This window comes from Ascaphus truei, chromosome 1 (assembly GCF_040206685.1).
Source record: "Ascaphus truei isolate aAscTru1 chromosome 1, aAscTru1.hap1, whole genome shotgun sequence".
NCBI classification, from domain to species: Eukaryota; Metazoa; Chordata; class Amphibia; order Anura; family Ascaphidae; genus Ascaphus; species Ascaphus truei.
The window spans coordinates 412,331,940-412,351,119 of NC_134483.1; the positions used below are offsets into that span (position 1 = coordinate 412,331,940).

At 43.9% G+C, this 19,180-nt stretch overlaps 1 protein-coding gene across 2 annotated transcripts in view; it reads left to right on the forward strand.

The window, feature by feature from the left end:
* The first annotated feature begins 539 nt into the window (after positions 1 to 539).
* Positions 540 to 19,180, forward strand: part of SLC10A7 (solute carrier family 10 member 7) — a 267,589-nt gene continuing 248,948 nt past the window's right edge. Inside the window, exons 1-2 of one of the 2 annotated variants that reach the window (XR_012803825.1) lie at positions 540 to 976; positions 7,610 to 7,692. Coding sequence is in view for 1 of the 2 variants with exons in the window: in XM_075613981.1 (XP_075470096.1) it covers positions 877 to 976; positions 7,610 to 7,692 (183 nt within the window). In the remaining variant the exon portion in view is untranslated. The remainder of the gene's footprint in view (positions 977 to 7,609; positions 7,693 to 19,180) is intronic. The other variant, XM_075613981.1, reaches the window with a different exon arrangement.

The window sequence follows — 19,180 nt, forward strand, 5'->3', positions numbered from 1 at the left end:
GGGCCCAGCCCAATTGAGGGGCGGTGCTTACACACACAGCGCACGCCGCAGCCTAACATGAAAAAAATACTACCCGGCTGCCGCATCCTCCTCGGCGCTGCCGCTCGCTCCCCCCGCGCATCCCCCCCACGCACCGTCGCCGACCAGGGAAAAAAACCGTGACATTCCCGGGACGGACGGGCAACCGGGACAGACCAGCAAAACCCGGGACTGTCCCGGCAATAACGGGACGAATGGTCACCCTAGTATATGCCGTATATTGTATAATCAGGTTATACTCACTGTCAGTGAATATACAAAAACAGAGTAAATAAGCCAGATTACACTATACACCGACACAGAGTATATAACCTGATATGGGGGTTTGGCAGTGGGGTGACAGGGGGGCAGTGGGGTGATAATCCATATCTTGCTCTCCAATTTACATCAGCAAACACTAACTCAGAAGGTTGTACACTCACGTAACTTGCTCGGGAGCCCACCAGGGGTCGCTAGTGTCCATATGAGCTCAGGACAGGGGGAGAGTAGGTTAGGAGGGGCGCTCTGGCCTCTCCCATCTCCATGGTCCCCCTGCTGCTGCTGCTGCTGCAGCCGGAGCTCACATTATTCTCTCGCTTTCTCAGCGCTCCCATGTCCCGCTGTTTCCAGCTGTTTCACATCTGATCCCGGCCAGCGGCAGGGGGACACATCCCCCCGGAAATCGGGACATTTCCCCGGCGAGAGGGAACACTGCCAGGACGGCGCCAGCTTCCTTGCTGGGGATAAAGATAAGGAGGAGAGAGATAGATACAGGAGGGGAGACACGGAGGAGGAGGAGGAGAGATACAGCAGGAGAGATACAGGAGTAGAGATACAGGACAGGAGGAGAGGCACAGGATGGGCCTGCTGGAGAGGCTGAGGAAAGAATGGTTTATATTTGGTATAATACTGGTGATAGCAGCAGCAAAACTGCAGCCTTCCATAGGGGAGCAAGGGGGTAAGTGTGCATATTCCCAGGCTCCTAATTGCTAAGCAATGTACACGTATGCCACATCCGCCCCCCCCCTCTCGTGTCTGTTTAGTGCAGTAATGACTCTGTGCTTCCTGCTGCTGCACTTCTCTGTTAAGAGACAGCAGCAGCCCCCTCGGTACCCAGCACATTGCTGCATGGTGTGTGCTCAGGGATAGAGGTGTCAGGCTGGGCATCACTTGTCATAGTAACTGAAGCACATCCTGTGTGTGCGATCTTACTTGTTATCACTTGGTTGATGTCAGCCTGCTGCATACTGTTTAGCCCCGTGCAGGTGATTGCCATAGCGTGCTATGGCAGTCATTAAACTGGTTGCTAGTGACACGTTGCATACACCGTGTTACTTCCGTGTCCTGCTACTGATGGGGATCCTGCCCTGGCTTCAGCACCACGCAGACTCCTGTCTTTCAAGGACAACCTTCATCCAGGCTGCTTCTCTGCTTCACACACCATGGGTTTCAGATCCCAGACACATTTTATTTAGTTACATTGTAGTGTTAAAAAGAAATGGGGAAAAAAAGACATAGTTCAACCTAGTGTTTGACCCGCGGCTGCTTGTACCCATCTGCTGCTATCTTGTTACCCCTCCTTCTTTATCAATGTACATGTGGATCCACTAAAAGGGATCACAACCTGGGAGGTATCATCATCCTCTGTCAATTAAACATTGAGTGATGCTATTTCACATATACACATCATGTAGCTCCTGAAGTTGTGGTTGGAAGCCATATTTCATATGCTGATCTAACTTACATAAGTTTATTTTTAAGGCAGAATAAATATGTAGAATGTTTATTCTCTTAAATATACCAAGTGGTCATCTAGTCTTTTTTTTTTCCTGCCACAAGATATAGGTTAATTGGCCTCTTACATTTAATGAATACCTTGTGTGTTTTAATAGTTCTCATAACTGCCTTAACAGTTTTCCTGTCACCTACGAGTTTAAATTGTTAGGAAATGCTGTGTGCCTACGATTCATTGTTAAAGGGGCATTACTCTACTTTCTCCCAGTCCCTCCCTAATACAAATAAAAATTCTGCATTTGGTAATGTATTTATCATGATGTTTTTCAGCCAGCTTCCTAATGTTAATATGAAGGGATAGCAAAGTTTGAGGTCACTTTAGTGTATTTTCAATTAAAACTTTTGCATTCAGTTTAAAATGATCAAAGAATAGACATGTACGTTATATTTATTAACGCAGCCATTTGGTGAGCACTGTGATTGCAACATTGTATTATGAATTACAGTGATCGTCACCCTTTCACTGCCTTTAGTCCCACACATATACCTGGAGGTTTCACTAGGAGGGAAACATTTTGAAATCTACTGCACAACTCCCACAACTCTCCTAACTCTCCTATCTATTAAGAGCAATAGAAATACACTATCTAATAACTTCAGAACATCATCACCATGCTTGATATCTTGGTTTTGCCTAATGCCCAGTACCACTGCCCTTCAGACCGACAGTGTCATTCCCCAGTGTAGGAGGGTCTCTCTTGGTGTTTGCATGGAGATGGGAGAATAATGGGTGGTCCGTGTAGGCTCAGCAGTCATGGTATTTGTTGAGCCCCAATCATGTACAGTATGCTCCTCTGTGGTATACTGCGTGACTGCTTCCTCGGTCTGGAGAAGATGTCGGCTTCATTCAACTGAATGGAACTAACATTTGCTCTAAGACCGGCCGGCAAGCGGCTTCTCACAGCATAATGAATAAGCCTTAGGACTCAATTTTCTAAGCAGAAGCAGCTGTGGCATTTAGAAAGTGTGTAGTATTAACCAGGCATTTCCTTGTAGTTGAGTGTCCGCTTCCAGTGAATGGGAAGCCTTTGCTGCATGTAAAGTGGAAACACATAGTAACTCAGTCAGTGTAAATTAATTGGAGTCAACTTGTTAGCTGTGTTCTAATGAAGCCGAATGCAGGCTGGATTTCTTCAACTTTGTCCCTGATTTATCCTGTGCTTTCTATTCACAGGAATGTACAATATAACTAGTTATACAACTCGAAGGTACACCTCTCGTGTTTAACCTTGAAAGTAGTTATGCCAAAAAAATGTTTTTACAACATGAGGAAGGAGTGGTAGCAATACTTTAATGTTTCACTTTGTTATTTTATCAAAGCTTTCTGACACTTTTGAGACATTTAAAGGCTGCATTGCTTGTTTGGGTAAATATTTCAAAGCTCAAGGATCCTGAGCATGTTGCAGTGAGGCAAAGCTGTGTGACTGCATGGTGTCCTAAGCAGAAAAACCCAGCCATTGGTCAGTAGCGTTGCAGCAATTCCAGGACTGTTCTGTGATGATCTCTGAGCTGATACCCCCCCTTCCCTGTGTGTGTCTCTAGGGAAAGATCTTCGGGAGTTTGCCTGTTGATATATTCCATCACAAAATATAGAACCTACAGTTTATGTCCCCATGTTGGGAAATATTGGGAATCACGGATGTCCAGCTATAAGGATAAAAAATTATAATATTGTGACTTTACAACATTTCCAACTTTTGACCATTGCTAATTCCCTCCAAACACCAGTGAAAACCCCTGTTCTGTAGAAGTGGTTCGGGCTACTTACATTTCTTGAAGAAGAAAGTGCTTTGGTGAGGCAGCAATACAGGCAGTCTTCGGTTATCCAACAGAATCCGTTCTGGAAGTAGTGTTGGATAGTGAAACCGTTGTAAAGTGAGTCCCATGTTAATCAGTGGCGGTGAGTGTTGGATAACCCATTCAGGCGTCGAAAAACGGCCCATTGGGTTGCGTTGGATATGCCATTCATTGTAAAGTGAAACGTTGGATAACGAGGACTACCTGTACTACACATCTTTATACAGTCCCGCATGGTCATATAAAGAGGGCTTTGAAATGTTCCTCCTAAGACGCAATGCACATTTTAAAGGATCAAAAGCATTAGTTTCATAGAACGAAGTATAGGTTTGTTAATTACTCTAACTTTTCAGTTAACTTGTTGCAAAATCGGCACATTTGTGGAGAAATACCACATGGCATTTTAAAATCTTATGCAGTGACAACTGCGTGGACAAGCAAAGAAAGGTCGGGTGTTGTATACCAATGGTATTATGATTTTCAAAATGACACCATTATTTTTGACCAAAAAAGGTGCTTCCTGCTCAGACATTCTACTTTGCGTATATCAAATGTATCGCTACCAGGGATAATACTTTACAATAGAGCGTGAAACAAAATAGATTTTTATACGTTTCCTCAATTGGAGTATATTTCTGTCAGCATAGTTTTCTGTTGGTGTTACCATCATTGGAAGTTTTGGAGAATGTTGAGTAATCCTCAGTTAGGTCTATTTGAAGCTGCTTATATCTACAGTAGGTATTGTTGTTCCTGTCTCGTAAGAACCAGGGTCAGAAGACCTCTCTGGTCCTTTCAACTCTGCCCTGTGATTCTATTATTGTAGCTGTGTGGAAGTAGTATATGCTCTTGGTAATAATACAAGATCACCCAGATATTTGCACTTGTTGGTTGCTAAGACAGTTATTCAGGACATTGAGCTTTCTGTCCAGATTTTCACTTCACAAAAGAGATTCAAGGGAAATAAATCTAAATATTTGAGATTGTGGTTTCTGTGTATATATATCAATCTAGACTCATAAACTCCCCATACAACGTGTAGAAGGCCACCACAGCACGACCCAACATTTACGCACAAGATCTCCTTCCTCCATATGTTAATCTAGTTCAAAATGTGATTTGTGATGGTGGATGCACAGAGGCAGAATTAAAAGTGATCGACTACAGTGATCGACAACTTGCTCTAATATGCCTTCAGATACCCTAATCTGCCAACAAACCTCTTTGCCAGGCTTTAAAGCCAAACAGTTAGTTACATTTAGCAGTTCTTCTCCATGCCCAGTATGCCTGTTTTTCCATTGATAAATTTATCATCTAGACTAAACAATAATTTACCGGCCTATATTTGTGGATGTTCCCCTACATACGTTAGTTACATCATATCTTTTTGGCTATGCATTATAAGGCTGTATTTGTTTTACTTTGAAATGCTAATTCCCCCATTTTCTGACCTAAAGACACATAGAAGCTCTTGGGCCTGTAATCAGAATTCAGTGAAGTCGTCTTCTTGGGAAGATGAATGTCCTGGTTATCATGGAAATAGTAACACTTTTTAACAAAATATTTTAAGGCAGCAGTTCCTTATTTTTTAAAGCGGTATTTCCACTTGTGTGGAGGGGAGTATCAATTTTTACACTAGTTTGGGAAGCAGGGAGCTGAACCATATTAATTTCAGATCCAGGGATCCCCTGCTTCCCGAAATACACAACTCCTTGTAACAGCCTCCAGCTGGGCCCCCAATATGGCCGTTTAAAGGTCCCATAGGCCAATAGGAAGCCGCAATGCCATCCCTTGTGGCTTCCTATTGACCTGTGTGACGCAGGAGTTTTAAACAGGATTGAGATACTGGCAGCACCTTTAGGCTAAGGCCCCGCTGCCTCAGACCACGCGCCCGCACTGCCGACAGGCGGCGCGTGGAGAGGCACTTGACCGCTATCTGCGGTCTGTAGGGAGCTGGAGCGGCGGGGCGTGGTCAAAACGGGTCGGGGGGCGCGGCAATGACGTTGGAGGGCGGGGCCATCACACTGTGTGTCAGGGGGTTCTGTCCCCTGCCTCCCCGCTCCTCGAAGCCTCCCTGAGGAGGGAGTCTGTGGGAGGGAGCAGGGGGGCTCCCTTGGTGCTGCAGCTGCTTTCCCCGCTCCCCGAAGCCTCCCCCCCTCATTGCCAGGGGTTCCCCCCCCCCGTGCATCTGCAGACACAGACTATGAGGAGAGAGTCTGTTGCGGGGGGGGGGGGGGGGGCGGGGCCATCACACTGTGTCGGAGTGTGTCTCAGGAGAGAAAGTCAGGAGAGTGTGTCACACAGGAGAGAGAGAGCCTGTGGGAGGGAGCAGGGGGGCTCCCTTGGTGCTGCAGAAGACAAATTGCTGTTCTCCTCCCCCCTCTCCAAAGCCTCCACGCTCCCCGAAGCCTCCCCTCCTCTCCTCATTGGCTCACAGCCACACCACGTGACGCGTCGCCGCTCGGGATTACAATTCTCTTGCATCCCCTGGCGGCTGACGCGTCACAGTGTGTAGCGAGCCCTGCAGGGAGGAGGGACTGGGCACTCACATAACAATTGACAAACTTAACTGCATGCACTATATTAAAATGGAGATAAATAGGCAATCTCAGGAACTCAATATGATGAAAGACGGTTTTTTTCAAAGATGAAAGTTTCGGTCCTATTATAGGATCTTTCTCAAGGACGGAAACTTTGATCTTTGAATAAAACCTTATTTCACCATATTGAGTTCATGAGCCTCCCCTTAACTGACAGGCGATTAGCAGCCATATTAATTTAGGGGCTTTCCTCCTTTTGAGGGGTAAAATGAACCGTTAAAGGACAAAAACCATCAGCGAGCAGGGGAAAATCTTTATCAATGTAAAAAATAATGCTGCAGACATAGCTGCCCCTATAGTGCTGATGACTTTTTCTGAGAATGTTAAATAATGTATTTCAGCTCTGGGGACCCTGTGCTTCCCAAGATACACACCTCCCAAAGGGGATGCCGGTATCATGTAGGTTTAAAGCTCCCGCATCACGCTGGCCAATAGGAAGCCGCGACGGATGATGTTGGAGCTTTGTATTGGCCCAGCCGGAGCAGACGGCCTAGGGGGCACCTTCGGAGGTATGTATCTCGGAGAGCAGGGGGTTCCTGGAGCTCAAATTAACGATGTTCTGCTCAGGAGGCCACTTACTTCTAACCAATGCTTACAAAAAACTTCCATAGGCGCAACTGCTCCTTTAATATAAACTATCCTGCTACCTCGGAAACAGTGATTTGATAAGTGTCAAGTCCTGTTTTTATTGCTTCAGTGCTGGGTCACTTACATAGTTACATAGTAGATGAGGTAGAAAAAAAGACATACGTCCATCAAGTTCAACCCATGTTAAATTTAGACGACAGATACTCTATCCTATGTCCATACTTACAGTATATTGAGGCAGAGGAAGGCAAACAAAAACTCCCAGTGAAATATCATCTCTTGATATCTCATAAGAGGACAAATAAATTCCTTCCCGGCAATCGGATTTCTCCCTGGATCAACATCCTTCCCATGTTTACTTAATTGGTGTATACCTGTATTCCTTTGCTTTCTAAAAAGATGCCCACTTTTTTTTTTTGTGCTTTACTTAGAATTTGATTTATATCACATATAGCTTTGTGTCTAAATAGTGAACTGTTCTTGTGGCAATTAGAGCATTTTATTAGAATGACAGTAGAGGTTTTAACTTGACATCTCTCCTACACATGATGACGAGGATTTTGATTTATGTTTGACTTGTATATTTGTGTTCGTTTTTTTCCTTGACACTAACAGACTGTTTTGGGGTGTAAAGGGGGGTAAAGGGAGCCATACAACCAAAAGTATATTTCAGCTTTTAGTTCTTTAAACTGTTTACATTTGTGGAGCAATTTATAATAAAATCAGAAATCAATTTACTAAAACTAATTTGGAGAACCTTCTTATTTTATACAAAACTTCTTAATTACGGCTTATTTTTGTTTTGTTTTTTTTAGGACCATTGATGCCAGAAATTACCATAACGTATATTGCGGTGTCTGCTATATTCTTTAACAGTGGACTATCATTAAAAACTGAGGTACAGTATAGCAAAAGATGAACTTATCTAATAGCTGAATGGGTGATTGTACGTCAGCGGTTTCACAGATGTATTGCAGTTCACCTCCTCTGATATAAAGGCCTTGTTTGTTTCTTACCAATCCATTGAAGTAAAGTAAGTACAGTATGTGTTCAAGATTCGCTAGGCTGTCACATATATTTTTTTTTTTTTCCTTTCCAACATCCCATCTGAATCTTGTTCCCAATGTATTAAGTAGCTTAGGGGTGCTCCACTCCAGATCTCAAGCCCCCCACCCCCCAATAGGTCAGGTCTTCAGGATAACCTAGCTTCAGCACAGGTGGCTCAATCAGTCCCTGCTTCAGCACAGGTGGCTCAATCGGAGGCTCAGTCAAAGACTGAGCCTCTGATTGAGCCACCTGTGCTGAAGCAGGGATATCCTGAAAACCTGACCTGTTGGGGCGGGGGGGGGGGGAAGCCTTGAGGACTGGAGTTGAGCACCCCTGCAGTAGCCATTGATCTGTTCTTTGCTTTCTACTTCCCTGTAGAAGATGTTTGTTATGGGCTTTATTTGATGAACCTTGCATGAGGAATGTATGTATGTATGTATGTATGTGTCCATGTCTTGGGTAAATCACTGCTATCTTTCACACGTACATATTCTTGCAGCTAAAGCAATGGTGCTAGAATATTTTTACATCTGAAATGCATCTTTTTAAAAGCTTAATAACCCGTCTCTTCACTGAGGATAACTTGTTAGATAAGATATGGATTTTCTATTTTTTTGGTCTTCCTGCTTCCTTTGGGTTACATGTAGCTTCTTGTGGTGAATTCCTGTTGCTGTAATCATGGTTTTGATGGCTGCAGTATGCTTGGAAACGTACATAAAGTACTAGATGTTAATTGCTACTGTAATGTTAAACATATCTAGCGTCTCAACTGATAATGGATCATTTTATGAGCGTTTTTTGTAATACCAAAGATACGGTTGGTAGATCAGGAGTGGCCTGCTCCAGTTCTCAAGGGCCAACAGGTCAGGTTTTAAGGATATCCCTGCTTCAGCACAGGTGGCTCAGTCGATGACTGTGCCACTGATTGATCCACCTGTGCTAAAGCAGGGATATCCTTTAAAACCTGATCTGTTGCTGGTTCTTGAAGATTGGAGCTGGCCTCTCCTGGTGTAGATGAATGACCCTGTGACATCAAGAAACTTACTCGCACTTCTCCTGAGACGGCCTACAGTGTGAGAGAGAAATGATCAAAGTAACTTACAAAATATTGCCACATTAGCACATGCTGGTAAAATAGGTAATAAGTTCCTGCTCCAAAGAGTTTGACATTTAAAAGGAGGACCGAATAAAGATGTCGGTGGTTTGGAAGGTGCGTGCCAGTTTCAGTCTGCACACAGTCTTCTTCTGAATTACAAGTCTCACCGTGAAGAGCAAACGGGTTACACGTAAGACGCTGGAAATATGCCCTTAAGAGTTGGAGCATTTTCGGGGGTTGAAAAAAAAAAAATATATAAAAAAAAAACTTGGGAGTCAGAGTTTAATTGAGTGGCAGTGTCACTCACTCGCGCACGCACTCACTCACATTCACACTCACTCCTACTCCCTCCACACTGTCAGAAGTGGGAATAGAGAGCAGGGAAGGGCAGTCTTGGAGTACTCTGCCTTTCTCACTCCCCTCTCCTTTGCAGTAATAGAACTGAGGGAAGGGACTTATTAATGATAGCCCTGTTATGCCTGGCGGCGCGTGCCCAGCGCTTCACCGCGGTCTGTAGACAGCTTTTTTTTTTAGGTGCGTGTGCGTGGCCAAAACGGGTCAGGTGGGTGCAGCCATGACGGGGGGCGGGGCCAATGTACACACACCGTACGTGCATATGTGTCCTATACGTTATTGTGTTGTATACCTCCCACTTAAACACAGAGCGCAGCAAGGTTAATGCAGGACCTTTTAACTCCTACCTGCAGGCTTCTTCAAAACTTATATGGACTTTAGTCCAAGTCCCTACAACTTTGCCAGCTGTACAAAGACTCTAATTTTCCTGCTTGTACAGGCTATTAAGTCCAAGGCAAAACAGCTTATTTCTCTTACCTCCCCCTCCTAATAAGGAATTTCCTGGCCAAAAAGAAAATCAGAACCCATATATTGTATGTTCCTTTTCTGTCCTGCGTATGCCAGGCTGTTCTACTCAAAGGTAGTAATAACGCACTCTGACACTATATGGCAAGTGGGACTGCATCGGATCCAGTCTCTGATTGGCTCCCTGGTGCACCATGTGATGCCGCACAAAATCCTGTTGTATCCCCTGCTGGCTGACGCGTCACAGTATGCAGTGAGCCAGGAAGCGAGGAATCACCGGAGACTGCTAGGGAGGAGGTAAAGGTCTGGTGAGAGGTGCGGACACGTGCGCTGCTGGCTGCAGCGGGGACCTAGCCTTAATCACATTGGATGTCTAGTCATGTCTTCCTTATACATCCCATTTTCTGGTGGCGAAGAGATTATTATGCCTATTGAGAGAGTGGCATTGTAGTGGCTGCTTTTCAGCTATGAGTAAAACAGAGAGAGATGCACCACATCAAGTAACATCATTGTGCTTCATCACATCTGCAACTGCTTTGTAAATAAACCCCCTTGAATGCAGCTTGTGTGTTATCCTTGGCTGCTCACTGCTACTTTAACGTGCTCTGTGATTTCCCATTTGCCATGTTCTGGTAGTTATTCATTCCTTCACACTGGACAACTGCAATAAGCTCTTGGTAGGTCGCTCCTCAATACCCACCCAGAAGGTGCTACTGTGCAAAAATACTGACAACTGATGTCAGCCTACACTAACCATATCTGCACGTTTTGTAGCATCGAATCACTGTTTTTAGAGCCATGTTTGTGGTGTAACAATAACCTTTCTTTAAACTTTGTAATCATGAGCAGGTGCATGGTTTCATTGTGTACAATCAATTATTTTTTAATGTTATTGGTTACATAATGGCCCTAAACAGTGTTATTCCTGCAGCCCATTCAAGTTAGTGTGCCGTGAGGTGTAAAAGGTTTTATTAAGGGGTGGGAGGTGGGGTGTCACTGTCTGACACACGCACTCTGACCTTCTGGTGCCAGAAGGTGTCTTATGTAATTGCATTGCTTCGTAAACATGGGCCTCTATGCCTATATTAATGGCAATACACTACTGTAGCAAGTAAGTGCGACAGTTCGCGTGTTCGAGGCAGTAATGCTGTTTATGGGAGAGAACACCCAAATCTTTGCATACACTTTATGGAATAACACTTCCTTGGCACTTAACAAAAATGAATCGTTTCTTTGCCTGTTTATGTTTTGCATGAACATGTTAAAGTACATCTAATATTTTCTTATTTACTTAACATTAAAGCAGTTGCACTAATACTGAAAGTTAGTCATTTTATACAACGTGCAGTTGGATACTGACCGTGTGCTAGTCTGAGAAATACCAGAGCAGCTGCACCTGAGGCGTATCTGTGATAGGAATCCAATTTCTGCCTTAACAAAGTGTGTAGAGAGATGTTTATATCATGAACCACACGTCCCATCGGAAGAAGCCGTGCATTGCTGTAATAAGGGTAACTCGCAATCGTAGAATGTATTACAATGAAGAATCTAAACGCCATTGTGTGATGGTGTCAGTCCTGCCCAATTCTTTGTTGGCGCCACAGCATGGCCTCAGACATCAAGATACCTTGGAGCAGGGGTGCGAGATTTTTCTGGGGGGGGGGGGCGGATTTACAGAGGTCCTGCGCTGTTCCCCACAACATTTAAATTAAATGCTGGGGGAGCGCGTGAGGCCTGTGTATGCCTCTTACCTGCTTTCCGGCGGTTTCTGGCGACACGTTGCCATGACGGCGCAGCATCATTTAACGTTGTGACGTCAAATGATACTGTGAGATCGGAGAAAAGGTAAGGGGGGGGAGGGAGAGAGCAGGCAGCGGGGCGCAAGGAAAAAAAGTTTGCGCACCCCTGCAGGCTTGCAGCATTGCTCCGATGTTCACCTTTTGTACACGGACATGCAGATCCTGCCACAGAGGAGCCGGAATGTTGTGCTTGCATTCTGGTCATGTTGAAGCATTTGGTGCTGGTGTAGCTTAGGACATGTTGCACAAGTCATGAGTTGGGCAAACAACTGCCAATAAATATAATTAAACAGTACTAGAAGGAATGGGGAGAAATATTTTTGTATAGTTGTTTTAGGAAATCTTATTAAACTTCCAGCTATGCCACTTACATTTTGGCTGCCAAATATAATATTACTCTACTGACTTAGGTTAGCATATAGTCACATATTTCTATTTACCCTGAATGTTATTAGTTTACTGACTGTAGTCCTATGAAGGCGTATTTCAATGTTTTTATTACAGTAGAAAGTTGAATGCATCTTTATGTAAAAGTGCTGAATAATATAAAATCTACATTTACTATTTTGAGGTGGCAACCTTTGAAACATTTCACTTTTCTTCATCATAAATACATGTTTCACTGACCCTGTTGTGATATTTTAGTATTAATCAAATCCGCAGAAGTAGGGATTGCGGTTTTAGATTTAACCGAAAAACACAGGAAAAAAAACACACCAACTAATCGTTTTACACTTCCAGTTCGAACGATTAAAAAACGGATATGGAGCCTAATTTCTTATTGAATTAGAACTCTTGCAGCAGCCATGCCACAGATAGGATACAAAGGCAACCCAGCGAAAGTATGGCAACTAACAAACAAAGTGCGCAATGATTGATTGTAACAGGGTTCCTTCCCTGTCTGAATAGCTTTGCAGGGAAACCTGTGTGAAGAGCTTGGGCCCAGCACTCAGCAGGTTAATTCAGAGCATGCTGTCCTAATTAACCTGCTCAGCTGGCTCGTTAGTCCTTTAAAAAGCCTAAAGCTCTCTGTGCTGGGTTCTCTCTGATCCAGGGAGGCACTGCACCCTGGACTTCTGTGGAGAGAGGCCTGCACTTGGCCTTTAAATCTCTTTCCCCCCCCTCCCCCTCCTAGCCAGAGAGGAGGAAGCCAGGCCCGAAGGTAACTGACCTCAACACTGTTGCTGTAATTAGTCTGTGTGTGTGTATCCAGTGTATATATGTATACAATGTATATATGTTAGTGAAGGCAACACTCACTATAGGAGATAGGCCTATTATTGTTTTCCTTTACCCCTGTTTTGCTGATCCCAAGCTGTTTATGAAAGTTACGGCTAATAAAAGCCTATTTGATTTTCTCTTTAAAACGTCTCCTGTTCTGATAACCTCTGCACACATCTCGTACATATGGTGTCAGAAGTCAGCATGAGAGGTGGCCCTTGGATTTAAAATGGGTCCCTGAGGCAGTCAGGGAACTCCTTTTTTTTTTTTTTGCGCTTCAGTTTGCAACAGCGCCTGCAACAGGAGGAAAACGCACGTGCAGAGGTGACCAGAAATAAAGAGCTAGAGATCCAGGATGCTTGGGCTGCTATAGACCCACACAAGATACTGATTCTGTGAAGAAAGTCTACTCCATTACGTATGCGGAAAAAAAACACATGGGTCTTTAAAATGGCGGCCCAGCAAAAATAAAGTCTACAGAGACGCATGTGAGAGCTTCGAACTCTGCAAGTGAAGTCTGCCCCAACTGTATGACTACCAGCTATGGTTCTAGCATGTACAGAGCGTATTGATGCAATGGCGCCTCCGAGGTCAGTGTGAAGAATACACCTGCGAGAATGGAGGGCAAAATGTGTTTGTTCTGTAATTAACCTAGCCACACGAAAGAGTGCCCCTTCAGGCCTTATGATGAGGAAGTCTCTTATTTGATCCCAGAAACGAGACGGAACAGCAAAATGTCTGTTTTTATTTATTTATAAAATATTTTACCAGGAAGTAATTCATTGTTTTTGTTGTCGTGAGCCTCATCCGGACGAGTCCTGTCCCTACGGCTGTGAATTTGAATGGTGGTGTCAAGAGCAGGGCCAGCTGAACGCTGAATATTTCCACCAGCTACTGCAACAGCAAACCAAGCATAGTAGGTGAAGTGAAACTGCAGAACTTTCATGCAATAAGTAATAAGTAAGCACTGTGGATGCATTAGGGCCTACAGTAACAAAGAAAAGAGGATCTCTGCTTACCTTCGACGTTGCAGACACATGCACAGATGAACCTGCGTCATAAGAAGGGGGCCGAGATGGCCTGCAGCTTAGAGTGGCTGATTCGTCAAATCTCCACAGGGCCCAAGACAGAAGGTGTCCCCCCCGAAGAAGTGTCTATCGGCTTCTGGCAGTCAGAAGCCCTCAACAAGCGGCACAAGGGAAGCAGAGCCGGAACAAATAAGTGACGATCCCTCGACCAGCCCTGAAGGTGCACTGCAAACTGCCAGACATGACTGTGATCTCTGTGAATTATTGGAAAAGGAGATAGAAGCTACAGTAACGCCGATCTACAGAGGGGTCTGCTCACACTTGCCTTTGACTTGGACTATGATGAACATGGAGCGTCACTTCTGTAGTGACTTTCAAGACCGGAGGACTGAGCTGTAGACGGCGAACGCTATTATTACCTTCCTTGGCCGATAAACCGAGCCGTTCTAAAAAAGTTATGGCTGACTCGAACCAGAAACATGAGGAGGCTCAGGCAGAGCTTAAAGTATCCCGGAAGAAGTCACTCCATCTCAGTATAGAGCTTGTACTCTCTCATAAGAAGTCTCACAGTCTCAGTGCAGACCTTGGAGTCTCTCAGAGATTTGCAGTCTTGGTACTGATCTGGAAGTCTCTTCGCTCTCAACACAGAGCTAAAAGTCTCGTCCATGAGATTCAAAGTCTCAGCACAGATGTGTATAAATGGAAGGATGACTACGAAAAGGTCCTGAGTGTTATAGAGACTGTAAAAAGATATGAAACATCTTTCAAATTTCTGTTTTTATATCTGTTTTATCAAGTCAGTGAAGTAAATGAGAAACTTCATGAAGAAACCAATCCAACATGAAAAGTTGGCAGTACAGTTAACACTGAAAGAAGCAGAGTCTTGAGGTATTTCTCTGAAATAAAGAAAGTTATTTGTCAAGGACCGTGAAACATCACGGCTCGTTCAGGCATAAAACTGAGTCCCATTCACTATAGGTGCTCTAACAGTGTTTTTTTTAATTTATTTGTTAACAAATGTACTTTTCTCCCCCCACACTCACTCACTCACTCACTCTGACCTGGAGTAGAGAGAATGGAGTCTCAGAAGCGCCCCCACATGGCTGGAATGTGAGTGCAGCAGCCCTGCCTGCTATGTAAATGCAGAACTACTTCTTGTCCCCTCCCAGCAGCTAGGATAATCTGAGCAGCTCCCCATCTTGCCCCTGCTGGAACCAGTTCACCGGGGTCCTCGGAGAGATTGCCTCTTTGAAACCGGATTCATCAAGGAAGGGCAAGAAGCACCATATTTTGTATGCACTGTTGTGTTGGCAGCTGTTCTTACAAACATGCTGTACAATAATTGCAGTACATAAGCTGCTGGAGAGTTTAGGATATATACTAGTGTCCAGTACATTGAGTCTGCTCTTTGAGAATTGCAAATATATTTTAGTTTTGCAAATGTTTCTTGCTCTTATTGTTGATCAGTTAAACTACGAACATTATTATTTTGTTCTCGGAGTACTGTAGCAAAAGATCTTCTTGTGCGCTTTTGAGATTTAAAATCATAGGGACATCAATATTAAACAATCTATACAAACAGAACTAGAAAGCTATTTACACATTAACAGCAACTCCTGTAGTTTCTTGGTTCTCTCTCTGGAATGCTCCTAAGGCATTTTAATTCAGGAAAAATTGATTAGTTGAGCTGCCCAGTCTAAACTTTAAAGATTTCAGAGCCTCAGCCTGTTGTAATTACAAAGAGCACCTGTAGAAAAATCACATACAGCTTCTAAAATTCAGTCCTCGTAGGCTTTTTTGGTCTTTTTTTTTTAATCTTTTTTTTACAGCGATTGAAAATAATACACACACGTTTTGAAACTATGCATCTTTAATACTTATTGCACGGAACAAGCACTTAAAGAACAATAAATAAACATTTGAAAACGGCATACAACCGTGATCTAATCTGTCATCTTAATGTCCACCATTTGCAGGCACACACATGCCGCAACAATCTGAGAAATAAAACAAACACTGATGCACTTGTCAACGAAGGCTAAGATTATAGCGACGGGGCACGCGTGCTGTCGCCGCCGAATCAAATTCTTTGCTTCCAAGGTAGTTGCCCATAGTCCGTGTGGAGGCGCAACCGCGTTTTTGCAACGACAAAATATTTTGTCTTTCCAAGCAGTGTCCGCGTCACGAGAAGCAGTTCATCCAATGAGGGCGAACAGCTCACGTGACGCCACGCCTCCCTGTCGCCTCCCGATTCCTCCTGCATGCGCACCTGATGTCATGCGGTCGCGCGCACAAAAGCATGCACTATAATCTTTGCCTAAGATGTTGCCTATTTCCCAATCGCATCATTGTGCAGCATTTCTAGGTGATTTTCACCTGTTTTCGGACCATTAAGAAAGATGGACCTGTCAATGCCATGAGAAGAGAGCCCAATCCAGACTCCCTATGTATACACTATTTTGAATCCATCTGTATGTGTAGTAAATTCTTACATTGTGTTTGTGTGTGTGTGTCCAATTACCAATATTTTTCCTAGGAAGACTTGGACATGCATCCTGATGTCACTGTATTTTGCATCTCTTGTAAGCGCAAACATACTTGAGCCTGTTAAATTAGTTAATATCTAAAAGTAGTCAATATTCTCACGTGTTTGAGTTGATATTGAAAATCCGTTTTATATACACCTTGACTTTTGAATGAAAATATGATTTTTTTTTTTTAATGATCTATGCTTTAAAAATATAGGCAACTACTGTATGTATCAGCTTTCCACATTTAAACATTTTTGGTTTCCCCTTGTTGGTGTATGAGGCACTGTTATAAATGTGTTAGCACGTGGGTCTAAGATACTTGACTATCTCAGAGTTGACAGAATTATTTTGCACAGATTAAAGTGAGGAAAATGATGAATCTCTGCATCATTGTGTGTGCCCCATTTTTATAAAATGGGGGTCTTGTATTAATTTGCTAACTACTTTCACTTGCCCCGGATAACCACTCATAAAAAACATGCAGAATAGGATTGGGGTGCAGATATGTCCTGTTATATGCTGGGAAAACAAGACAGTAATACCAGCTTAATGCACCATATTATGTTTACCAGATGTGGGACCTTTAGTTAATTTTTTAAATAATGCCAGGGGCATATACACACAATACATTATACGAAAGGGCTTATCGGCTGTTTATTTTCATGCTTGTACTGCCTTTATGTACCTTTTTGGATCTGCTAGTACAGTGTGTTTTTCAACAGGGATTCCTACGAATCCTTGGATTCCCCAGGCATCCCTAATGGGTTCCCTGCAATTTTCATTTGAAAATTGTACCAGATACAGAAGAATTTATAATGCATCTAATCTCAGACGCGCTATTACAGAGGGTTGGGGTTCCTCACAATGCATCTAATCTCGGACACGCTATTAGAGAGGGTTGGGGTTCCTTACAATGCATCTGATCTCGGACACGCTATTAGAGAGGGTTGGGGTTCCTTACAATGCATCTGATCTCGGACATAATATTAGAGGGTTGGGGTTTCTCAGAATTTCACAATATAATTATAGGGTTCATTAACCAACAGAGGGTGGAAACCTACTGTATAGTCTATGGTTTTGCAGTAAATTAAGAAAAGAGAGCTGGTGTTCAAAGACTTTTGATGTATTATAAGATGCCTTTGAAGTGGTTTTTACTGTACATGAGCCCTTTCTAATAGTTTATTTTTGAAACTGAAAGGATTGGGTTTTGATTTTACTCTGACAGAATATTTATTGGTGCCCATCTATTTGCTTTTTCTTTTGCACCATGACTAAACTGTATTTCTTTGCTTACACAATAGTACTATTTTTTATTAGCTTTGATATTGTGTGAAATCTAGTGTATTCATAATTTAAAGAAGAACAAACTAAACAAACAGGAATAATGACTGCCCCCCCCCCACCCACTCTTTGATTATAAATAAAGTCATACAGTACATACATTTGACAATTTTTTACTTGATTTATACCTACTGTATAGTGGGGATCATGCAAAGAGTTGGCAAATAGATATTTAAAGATTTCGGTACATACTGTATACACATTTTACATTTTTGCATATTTACATCTGTGGCGGTAATTAAATATCGTCTGATTCGGCCGTTTTCAGCTGCAAATCCCCATTGAGGAAAAGAGAGAGGCAAAATGTCCTCAAAATTCACCAATTATTATTTGATCCCATCGCAAGTTCTTTAAATTATCTTAACTCAAAAGAGTTATTGAAATTAATATCTGAACCCAAAATGGTCAATCTCGTACTTTGAGATTGACTCAATATGAAGTGCTGACCATTGTTCTTAAAGATGGTAACTTTGCAATATATTGCAGGCCCTTCTGGCAGTATACTCCTGTGAATCTTAGCTGCGCTTATAGTGCCGTCACCAGCGGGGCGACTGTGACGTCACGCTGCGGTCGCTGGAAAAATCAAATTGACTTGGCTTCCAGCGATCGCGACCATGCCATTGCGTCGCTTCGACTATAAGCGCACACGACGGCGGCAATACATTTGTTTTGCCGCAACGTGCTGTCTCCGGCACTATAAGCGCAGCTTTAAACTGACAGCTGTAATGGTAGCCTAACAAACTTCTAACTAAGGCCGCGCTTATAGTGATGGCGATGGCGATGTCACTTGTCGCCACCAGCGACAGTTGTAATTGGATTTTCCGTGACTGTCGCCAATGATGTCACCAAAGGGGACGGGCCGTGGTCTCTGGTTTAGAGACAGTCACATGTGGCGACTGTCTCTAAAAAATCAAATAGACCCGGCTACCGAATTTTTTAGCCAATCCGTCGCCGTCAAACTTACTATAAGCGCTGGCGACTAAGTCAATTTATTTGTTTTCAAGTGACGTTGCGTTGCCGTCGCAAGGCACTATAAGCGCAGCCTTAGGCTAAGGCTCCGGTCTCCGCTGTAACGCGCGCCCGCGCTTTTGGCGGCGCGTTCTGCCGATTCCCGAGTCTTCAGCTCACTGCAGGAGGAGAGACCGGGGGGGGCGTGGCGGAGGAGTGACGGGGAGCGGCCATGACGTCACCCGGCAGGTTCGCCCTCATTGGCTGAACCGCCGGGGGGCGTGCCTAATCGCTCGACGCGAGTCCTTCTCTCAATTCTATTGAGAGCAGGAGTAGCTCTCGCGCGAGCGCCGCGGCCCCCCCTCGCAGCGGGCCCGGCACCATTGCGGGGAGGGCTCTCGTGCGCGCAGCGTCCGCCACAGCGGACACTGTAGTAGGCAGCGGGGGCAAGGCCTTAGGTTGTCGACGGCTCCATGCAGTCGCTCAGCTGTAGACGGCACCAGCCTTCGTAGGTTTCATATATGCACAGCCTTGCTGTATTGTCCCTACTGTGCGA